At 33.7% G+C, this 11039-nt stretch overlaps 2 protein-coding genes across 2 annotated transcripts; both read right to left on the bottom strand.

Moving 5' to 3' along the window:
- Window positions 1–412: 412 nt before the first annotated feature.
- LOC147384625 (putative RING-H2 finger protein ATL53) lies at window positions 413–1036 on the bottom strand. Its single transcript, XM_086424966.1, has one exon. It carries the CDS (start codon window positions 1034–1036, stop codon window positions 413–415), a length of 624 nt encoding a protein of 207 aa, XP_086281092.1.
- A 9-nt stretch (window positions 1037–1045) lies between these two features.
- Window positions 1046–3928, bottom strand: LOC147384624 (uncharacterized). The gene is made up of 2 exons (XM_086425724.1): window positions 3584–3928; window positions 1046–2751 (listed from the first exon to the last, which is right to left on the bottom strand). Exons 1-2 carry the CDS (start codon window positions 3617–3619, stop codon window positions 1873–1875), a joined length of 915 nt encoding a protein of 304 aa, XP_086281850.1. The 5' UTR covers window positions 3620–3928; the 3' UTR covers window positions 1046–1872.
- Between the last annotated feature and the right edge of the window lie 7111 nt (window positions 3929–11039).

The raw sequence follows: 11039 nt of genomic DNA, 5'->3' as shown, positions 1-11039 counted from the left end.
CAAATGTAAAAGCAGGATGTCAATGTTCGAACTTCTATGAAACCATTTATTAAATCAGTGGTTCCTGAAGTTGGAGCAGAATTGTTAACAACTCTGATCCAAAAGACTGATATGTTGCCTTACGTGGGGTATGATGCACCTGAGAGAGGAAATATACACTCAACACTCCTCTTCACCCAGAGGGTGGAAAGAACCAAATCCAACACTCTGATGCCATGTTAACCAACCAACTACTCCAAAAGACTCATCTGTTGGTGAGTGGGAGAACCTTGAATATGAGACACTGGAGGGTAGAGAAAATATACACTCAACAGAAAGCACACTCATTTATGGGACTCATATTACAACGCTATCATTCCCTCGTACAAGTGTAGAAAAGTACAAGTGTAGAAAACCATTTTAGAAGCAAAATTCATCTAAGTTGTGTCAAATCGATTGTCGTTTCTTGAACTCTGCCCAACTGTTGAATTCTCCAAGGACTCAAATGAACAATATCTTCCCTCCTCAGAGTTTCCAATGACATGAAGGTAGAAATGTCGTTACCATGGTGACCAATAAGATCGTATTCATATACGACATTTGATCTACAAAGTGGGCAATTGGAATGAGATTGAAGCCAAGTGTTGATGCACGAAATATGGAAGGAATGAACGCATTTGGGGAGAACTCTAAGCCATTCCCCTTCTTCAAATTCTCCCAAACAAACTGCACAATCTGCATCGGCTTGCATGATTTCACCTTCGATTCTTTTCCTAAATTGAATAACGGGAATGGAGTCTAATATGGAGGAATCAAGTCCTTGGCTTTGGAATTGTAGTGAAGGGTCATCTGGGTTGGTATCATTGAGAAGTTGCCTTTCAGTTTGGCTTCTTAAGAAAGGAGTTCTACGACGAGCACAAAAGAGTTTTTTAAGAATCCTGTAGTAGCTTAAGACGAGGAACATGGCGCAAATTGCACCAATCAAACATTTTACAAGTGGCTTCCATTTAGATGATTGAGGTGCAAGCTCTGGAGACTGTGCGGGACTTAAACACATGTTCGGCTAAAGAGATGGGAGGTTTCCATAGATAAATTTTTGGAGAGATTGATTTCCAATAAGTATTACTAGATGAGCCAAAGATCAAGAGCTGGAATGGTGATTAGAACAAAGCAGCGTTGGAGACAGACTTCGAGGCTGGTGATAATTCTAAGGGTACTCTCACCTGTAATAGCTGTCAAATATCATCGTAATATTCAAAGCTGCAAACAATTTATGTTTGTTTTTTATTAATATGTTGTAACATTGAAGCTGGATTTTCCTTCAAATGTTCAAAACAAGACCTCAAAACCATGTACATCTCATCTATTTGAACATGAGTTTTGAAGGCATTATATTGTCTTTCTTGGAAGATTGAAAATGAATTTCATACAATGTCACAATTCATCATGTGTCACATGAATCTCTCATGCTGCCCATCTTGAGATCTGCAGGGACTGCTCTGAGTTCAGGATAGAACTCTTATACGGATTAGATATTTGACCATACAGAGATGTTCAATGGAACTCAGTAGTGTGTTCAAATGTTTTTAAAGGTATTGGAGACTCTACCCTAAGGTTCGTCACAATGCGAGAATCAAAGAAATAAAAAAGGACTCGGGACTCCCAGAAAATGCATTGAATTTCACTTAACACAAAGGTCTTGAACTATGAATATCACATCTTTTCTTTTGATCTTAATATTTACAAATCCTAGTTATTGCAACTCTAACAATCTCCCTCTTTATAAGATTAGCCTTTTTTTTCTTCTTCAAGTTGAGCTAAATTAGCATGATAAGCAGAAATAAATGCCATTTTCTTACACTTTAATAATTCAATTTACAAAGTTTAATGGTGTCATTGAGACCCTTGTCGCTTCTCATTTGGTATCAGATCATGCATGAAATCCCTACGAACACTAGAAGACCTCACCAACTCCTTGTTTAGAGTTTCAAATGAGCTACAACTACTGGTAAAATTTAACAAAGATGAACAACAAATCTGAGGCAACCCGTAAGAGATCTCAGAGTAGGATGACAAACTCAATGGATTCCGTAGATGGTTATTCGGAGTTGAAACCTGTTTCTGAATAATTCTTTCTGAGTCACAACTTTTAATGGGGATGAGTGGTATTTGGAGTGGTTGCAATGGGGGAGGATTGCGCCATCGAGGAAGAGATCCCGAGAGAAGAAGTGTTTCAAGTAATGGTCCCGCTTCCATAACAGCTTGTAAAAGTCTTCCTTTTTGTGGAAGAACTTTTCCTCTAACAAGATGTTCGATTACTGCCAAATCAGGATCTGTCTTAGTTGATCTTGAAGTGATGATGAAGGGCTGATGCGGGACTCCCACATTACCCAAATCAGCTATGTTCGTACTTGAAAGATTCGGCAATGGAGCTTGACCAAAGAAGGAATCTACGGGAGAAGATACGTAGGACTGATGACTATTAGATTCTGCAATACTTGGGTTTCCTTGTGCGGGATTCGTTGTGGGACTTATGTGTTGAAGATTTGGAAGAACAGGGCAGATTTCTGTTGGGCTAGATGACATTAGATTGTTTAATAGTCTTTGAAGCTGATCCCTTGCTTCATCTCTTTCTCGATATGCTACCTTCAAGTGCTCAAGCAAATGCTTCACGTTTTCCTCGGTTCTTCTAATCTCATCGTTAGCGTTTGTTCTCGCTGATTCTAGCTCAGAAGTGGCGTAAAGAAGTCTGTGGTTCAACTCATCGATGCTCTATTATTACCGTAAAAAAGAGAATGGTTAGTAGGGGTTTGGGTTTTGATCCAAAAAAATGATAGAATAACCAATCAAAGCACATACGTTTGGAAGAACAAAAAGTAATTCCAAAATTAAAATGGGTATTTAAACAATTGCTTGAAATGCATCAAATCGGTGTCAACATCCACTAATCCCAACTCAAAGTTCCTTCTGATGTACCTTGTTTAGAAAGTTCAGAACAAGATCGAGCACGAAATTAACCTATATGTGCTTAGAAAAATCAAAACATCTGTTAAAATCACTACTAGTTTACTGATGTTCAAAATATTTTCATTTAAAAGCTTTTTGAAGAATCATAGAATTCCATCTGTACAAACATATAAGTTAATTAACACAACATTTCCCAGTTTCCAACTATCCATATGAGACCAAACTATACTCTCATATTGCAATACATTTATTTATTTACAGACTGCCAACAACAAGACTAGTTAAGCTTCTTGAAAGATCACAAATTTGGGTTCAGAACCCATAAATTCAAATTCCATGGTTGAATCATAATAAGTCTTAAATCAGAGTTAAAACATGCACTAAATTCTACATGTCCACAACCTAAATTATAACCCATTAATAAACATGAAAAGGGATAGAAAACCCATATATAAAAAATTGATTCTAAAGAAATCCAACAAAATAAACGCAAAATGATCCTAAAAGCAGGAGCAAATAATAAGAGAAGATCAATGAATTCAGAGAGCAACTTTTATCATTCAAATTAAGTGCCTAAAAATGCTTTTGAAACTCAAAACCCAGAACAAGAAATGATCTGACAAGACTCAGCACCCACCTCTTGATAATTCCAAACAGAATCCATTTCTTCCATCTCTTTCTCTCTCTCTCTCTCTTAGAAAATCAAAACTGAAGTAGTAGTATTCTAAAAAATTTATAGAAGAAAGATTATATAAGAGGAGTCCTCACAAACATTCAGAAAACCAAATCCATACAAAGAAAACTAAGGAATGTGAAAACCTTTCTTCATAGACCATTTCTTGTCTATAAAAAACAAATATGTTAGAAAAACAATCCGCCCTTTAAGGGTTTCTGTCTCTTAGACCAAAAAGTAAAAATTCTAAATCCAGATATATTTCTTTATTCAAGAAACAATTGATTCTATATAGATTCTTGAAGCTTTTTCTTCTCCCATAATTATAGAAGACAACCTTATTATTACGCGGTTTTATTCAAGGAAAGTTTCCTAAAGAGTCCTTTTTTGACATTTTGAAGATTTAAGTTTGAAAAAATAGAAAATCTAACGTGGTGAAGAAGAAGCATCAATGAGGCTCACGTCTCCTATCATGTTAGATTTCATGAACATCATCTCATAAGGGAAAATCTAACATGGGAAGAAGAAATTTAAACGTGGGTCATAGTAGGGGTGTCAGGATAGTCGAAAATTCGAATTTGACTTCAAATTCGAAAAATTGGATATCGGATTCAAATTCGGATAGTTTTATATATTTGAATATGATAATATCCTATTTGAAATAATATATAATATATATTATTTTATTTGATTAATATTTTATATAAATAATATTATTTATTAATTAAAAATAATATAATATATAATAAGCTTTTTTAATGATGAAAAATCAGTTGGATAAGGAAAAATTATGTTTTATTTATTTATTTATTTTTTATATATATTCGAATTCTAATCGGATATTATCTAATATCCGATAAGATAATTAGATTTGAATTTGCATAGTGTTTTAGAATATTCGTCGGATTTGAATTCGAATTCAGATATCAGATAAAAATTTCAGATTCGAATTTGGATATTGCTGTATTTATACCGATAAGCATCCGTTGACTGTCCTAGGTCATAGGCAGGGCCATAGATCTTATTCTTTTTCACAACAATGGGATAGTTATAATTATTTTAGATAAGTAATATAAATGTTTATTAGAATTAACTAACCCATTAAGGGTCCATTGGGCATCCAACACTACAATACTGTCGTACATGGATTAGAAGTTTCAAAATCAGCTAATTTTTTGTGAGGATAATCTCTTTCTCAGGTCTCACCCCAATTTTACAAGGTGAATACTAATAGACCGTCAATTATTTGTAAATCATTGTTAAAGTTTTGGAATGGATTGATTTCGGTGAGGATGATCTCATTATAGAGAGCATCCTCACCAAAAATCAGACTTTTCTGAAACTTTTAACCCACATAAGACAAAACATGTTCCCAAATATTTGGCTGTATAAAATATGACTCATTAAGTGGGACCCAAAATATTTTTTTATTTTTTCAATTGAATTATTTTAACTTTTGGTAAATTTATAGGTTTTAATTTATTTTGAATGTTAAGTTTGGAAACTAACTCTTAAAAGAATAAAATGTCTCCTTGAGATTATATAGGATCTCTTACAACTTAAGTGAGGGACTATACTTTGTTGTTAAGTGTTAGTTCATCGCTATATTTATTGACATTCAGCATATGCAAAGTGCTAGCTTTTGAACACTTTGCACTTTGCGTCCGTTGGTCAATAAAAAGTTGCAATCTTTCAGAATGACATAAAGGATGCATTTCTCACTTTTTGACTATTAGATTAGATCTAAAATGATCTAGGCCATCCAAATGTGATTATTTGAATTGTCACATTAATATATATATATGGGGATGGTTCAGCAGCCCTAAAGTTTGTCAAGTTTGGTGTCAAATATTTTTCAAAATATGGGTTAGAAACTTTGGAATGAGCTGATTTTTTGTGAGGATGATCTCTATGATGAGGAGATCATCCTCACCAAAAATCAGCCTAATCTAAAACTTCTAACCCCATCAAAAGTGATTTACAAAAAATGTTTGGCACCAAACTTGGCAAACTTTAGGGCTGCCGAACCGCTCCTTATATATATATATGTATGGTCCCGTTCACCACCCTACGCTTTACCAAACGTGTTTTGTCTTACATGGGTTAGAAGTTTTGGAATAGGTTGATTTTTGGTGAGGATGATCTCTATGGTGAGGAGATCATCTTCACCAAATATCAGCCCAAACCAAAACTTCTAACCCATGTAGGACAAAACACGTTTGGTCTTACATGGGTTAGAAGTTTTGGAATATGCTGATTTTTGGTGAGGATGATCTCTATGGTGAGGAGATCATCTTCACCAAAAATCAGCTCAAACCAAAACTTCTAACCCATGTAGGACAAAACACGTTTGGTAAAGCGTAGGGTGTTGAACATTTCCCATATATATATATATATATATGGGTCCCGTTCGCCACCCTTAGTTTTACCACACACTTTAACAAACGCGTTTTGTCTTACATGGGTTAGAAGTTTCGGAATGAGCTGATTTTTGGTGAGGATGATCTCTATGGTGAGGAGATCATCCTCACCAAAAATCAGCTCATTCCAAAACTTCTAACCCCATCAAAATTGATTTACAAAAAATGGACGGTCCACGATTTTTCAACGTGTAACATGGGGCTAAACATTTCGGAATGGGCTGATTTTTGGGGAGGATGATCTTCTAATCATAGAGATCATCCTCACCAAAAATCAGCTCATTCCAAAACTTCTAACCCATGTAGGACAAAAAACATTTGTTAAAGTGTGTGGTAAAACTTAGGGTGCTGAACATTTCCCTATATATATATATATATATATATATATATATATATATATATATATATCTATATATATATATATATAGGGAAATGTTCAGCACCCTAAGTTTTACCACACACTTTAACAAATGTTTTTTGTCCTACATGGGTTAGAAGTTTTGGAATGAGTTGATTTTTGGTGAGGATGATCTCTATGATTAGAAGATCATCCTCCCCAAAAATCAGCCCATTCCGAAATGTTTAGCCCCATGTTTACACGTTGAAAAATCGTGGACCGTCCATTTTTTGTAAATCATTTTTGATGGGATTAGAAGTTTTGAAATAAGCTGATTTTTGGTGAGGATGATCTCCTCACCATAGAGATCATCCTCATCAAAAATCAACCCATTCCAAAACTTCTAACCCATGTAAGACAAAACACGTTTGTTAAAGTGTGTGGTAAAGCTTAGGGTGCTGAACGGGACCCTATATATATATATATATATGGGAGCGGTTCGGCAGCCCTAAAGTTTGCCAAGTTTGGTGCCAAACATTTTTTGTAAATCACTTTTGATGGGGTTAGAAGTTTTGGAATAGGCTGATTTTTTGTGAGGATGATTTCTACGGTGAAGAGATCATCCTCTCAAAAAATCAGCTCATTTTGAAACTTCTAACCCTAGTTTACAAATTAAAGAATTGTGGACCGTCCAATTTTTGTAAATCACTTTTGATGGGGTTAGAAGTTTTGGAATAGACTGATTTTTGGTGAGGATGATCTCCTCATCATAGAGATCATCCTCACAAAAAATCAGCTCATTCCAAAGCTTCTAACTCATATTTTGAAAAATGTTTGGCACCAAACTTGGCAAACTTTAGGGCTGCTGAACCGTCCCCTATATATATATATATATATATATATATATATATATATATATATAAATGATTTGTAAGTATAACAGGCAATCTTAGCAACTTTTTAACACACAAAGTTCATAAATTACTTTGTCTTCCAACTAGCTTCTAGTACTTATTTGGGATGACTCACCATTTTTGCAAAACGATGAAGTGCAATAAAGAGATTGGTTCGTTGTATTCAAGAAACACAAAGTTAGAAATTTGTTGCAAACTTGAGTTCATACTCGAGTAGGGAGTGAATAGTGTTTTAAAGAAAATGATTATATGCCTCGTGCTCAATTACTCAAGAGTCCTTTTTAAAGAAAATGATTGTATGCCTCGAGCTTAGTTGTGGTAGGACTGCCATGTCTTGTGCAGAAGCACGCCCAAAAATCTTTCATTTGAGCTTATATTCGCTTCAAGTAGGTGGAGCGACTCCTACTAGAGGTGAATACAAAAATATGTAAAAGTACTTGAGTGTAGTGCTACCTTGGATCAGAGGATTAAAATGAGATTTGATTTTGGCATTTGTGTGCCGTGGTGGGCACTACAATAGTTATGCTTGTGTTCAAGGGACTAGTGCGTAGAGGCGTTATATAGTGTAAAGGAGCGAAGAATATATAGTGATAAGACGAACGAAGTATACAGAGCGAGTCTTAGATGGCAAGGGGCCTTTGGAACTTGACCCCACAGGTGCAAACTCAAAAACTCGATAACAAGTGCGTCGCCTACAAATATGACTAGTCACAAGTGTAGGCAGATCAAGGGTATAGATGAGTTAGTTAATTAAAATTTCAAATTGTAGATGCATTTTTCCAACAATTGCATCATGTAGATCAATATTATGACAATGGGATAATTTACTATATGATCAAATGAAAGCCAAGAGATATTTTTGAAGATATTTAGGGGAGACCAAATTGGATATGATCTCTTAGATTAACAAGCTTAGGCCCAAAACTTAATTGGTTTAACACATTGCAAAGGAAACTCTAGATCATGGGTTTAAGTCTATAGGAGTGGAGTTAGGATTTTGCCCATGTGGGGGCAATCAAGAGTAGAAATTTTTTGTGAAGACATTTAAGAGTAAAAAAGAAATTTTTAAGAGTAATACTGACACATTTTTTATACACCACTAAAATCCATCACAAAAGCTCACTGATCCATAGATTTTGAAAATTCTTATGGGGGACTGTAAATCCGCCCTTACAAGTCCAACTTACCCATAAAAAAAAAAAAAAAAATAGTCTCTTCGACTATGAACATTTAGATATTTAAAAGAACATGACTTAATTTATAACAATATTATACTTAATTAATTATATGATGTGAGGTAAATTGCTCTACCTTACTCCTCAAGATATTATCTTTCCTCTTTTACACTTAACCTAAACTCTACTAACATTATAAAACCCACACCGACCTGGAATGGGTAACCAAATCGAAAAGAAAAAAAAGAGGTTTTGAGGGCTTTTCCTCTATTCTTTATTAGGAGATGTGCTCTTGTGAACTGCCCGAGAAACCTGAAAAACCTACCTATGGTTGACCCGTACTTTTATTCTCTTTTCTTCCCATTACTTTACTTATATATTAATATTATTTACATCTTATGACTATTATTTGTTTATTCCAAGAAAACGGATTCGGCACTCCTCCATTATTAAATTATTTCTATTTATATTATAAAAAATGAAGATCCTTTAGGCGGAGAAAGAGACAAAGATGTCTTTTAAAGTACATGGGATCTGGCCGTCTCTATAGCCCGCACTTTTCTCTCTCTATCTCTCTCTCTCTTTCTCTCATGTAATTTTTTCTGTCCCGGATTGATGGGAAATGTTCAGCAACAAATATTTTGATAAAATATTTTTCAAAACATAGGCTAGAGATTTTGGAATGGACTAATTTTTGGTGAGGATGATCTCTATGGTGAGGAGATCATCATCATCAAAAATCAGTTCATTCTAAAATTTTTAACCCCGTCAAAAATGATTTACAAAAAATGGACGGTCCACGAATTTTCAACTTATAAATTGGGACTAGAAGTTTTGGAATGGGCTGATTTTTGGTGAGGATGATCTCCTCACCGTAGAGATCATCCTCACCAAAAATCAAGCCATTCCAAAACCTCTAACCCATATTTTGAAAAATATTTTGCCAAAATATTTGTTGTTGAACGGGACTGCTCATTGATATATTGCAAAGCATTTGAAACAGGTAAAATTTTGCGTTGAAAAATTTAATTAACTATTAAAGCGTGGGGTGACACAGGATTTATTGTGATTCTCACAATTCTGTCGTGCAAATACATACATAAATATAGATGATTTTAACTCGTATCACGAGAAAATATATTTATGATTATGTGCACATCCCACGTCAAACTTGTGAGAATCACAGTAAATACCCTGTGTTATTTCAACATTTTTCTTAAGATTAGTATTTTTTTTTTTTTTTAAATGTTAAAGAAAGGAAGCAATGCTAAATAACTAAGGAAAATGTTGGAATGACACAGGCTCAAAGAAATTACTACTATCTTGCTGGTGGTGTCAATTGAAATTGTTGAACTATTATTCGGGTTCGGCCGGTTTGAAAAAAGCACTATGACCTTAATCTTGAACCTACGAAGGTAAAATTGGATTAAAAAAAAAATTCAACCCATTAAATTCAGAGTGGGCTAGGACCTAACAATACCTAGCGTGGCTTGATGTTATGTTTTAGAAGTATATTTTATGTATGAATAGATGTACAATTTTATATAAAAAAAATAATTAAAACACAATATAATTATAAATTAAAAAGTTTATTTTTATTTTTAATCATTTTTCAATTACATACAGGACTCATATTTCTATTTAAAATATGAAAAATAATAGACAGTTGACATCCAATGATTTCAAAAGATGTATAATTTATTTATTTATTTTTTTAAGAACCTAAAAATGAATTCGAACCTGATTTGGATCCATTAGGGTTGGGCTTGGGTATAACTAAGAAGGCCCGATGGGAGCATTGTAACAAAAAACTGTGTTTTTTTTTTTTTTTGTTGTCGTTGAAAATATCGGGTTTAAAATGCATTTTGTACCTCTGACGATTAAAATAATAATAAAAACTCATATTTTTTTTCATTTTAAATGCATTTTTTATGTTTTAAGCAAGTTTTTTTTCCACATTTTTTATTTTTTCAAAAATAAAAACTCACACTTTCCCTTTTTTAATGTGAGATTTAATACATAATAGAATTTGGTGATTCATTAATGTAGAAATATGGGGATTCGATGATACTATCTTGATGTTATGATTTTTTATATTTTTTTTAATAGATAATTGGTTGAACAAAATATATGTTGATGTGTACACATTTTTTGGCTTCATAACACATATAATTATGTTTAAGAACATGTTAATTATATTGGAAATAGAGAATAAATTAAAATAAATATCTTATGTATAATAGATATATACATTTTTCATAGTTTTTAAAATATTTCTTATATTTTATGTTTTATCGTCTTTGCCATTTCTTTCTCGTTTTTTTCCCGTTTTCTACGTTTCTTCCGAAGTTTTCCTTTGCCATTTTAAACCTATACTTTGACTCTGTGACTTTTGATCCCGTACATGATTGTTTTGTATTAAGGCTCAATCAAACTCGGCTTGACCCACTCATGGACAACCCTATATGTTGTCGTCCTTCTCAAAAAAATGTATGAAAGTCCAAATCATTTGATTTGCACTATGTTACCCAATACGTCAGTACTAATCCAAACAATGAAATGGTATGAATCGAA

This window comes from Akebia trifoliata, chromosome 15 (assembly GCF_017979445.1).
Source record: "Akebia trifoliata isolate Shusen 1 chromosome 15, ASM1797944v1, whole genome shotgun sequence".
Classification (NCBI taxonomy): Eukaryota; Viridiplantae; Streptophyta; class Magnoliopsida; order Ranunculales; family Lardizabalaceae; genus Akebia; species Akebia trifoliata.
Note: the sequence above shows the minus strand (reverse complement) of the source record. Positions and strands in the feature narration are given on the sequence as shown.

Excerpts from the sequence above, each read along its gene's own strand:
- LOC147384624 (XM_086425724.1), bottom strand. The coding sequence starts at position 3,619 with ATGGAAGAAATGGATTCTGTTTGGAATTATCAAGAG. Across the intron at positions 2,752-3,583 it reads CTGTTTGGAATTATCAAGAG|AGCATCGATGAGTTGAACCA; the intron begins GTGGGTGCTGAG and ends CGGTAATAATAG.
- LOC147384625 (XM_086424966.1), bottom strand. The coding sequence starts at position 1,036 with ATGTGTTTAAGTCCCGCACAGTCTCCAGAGCTTGCACCTCAATCATCT.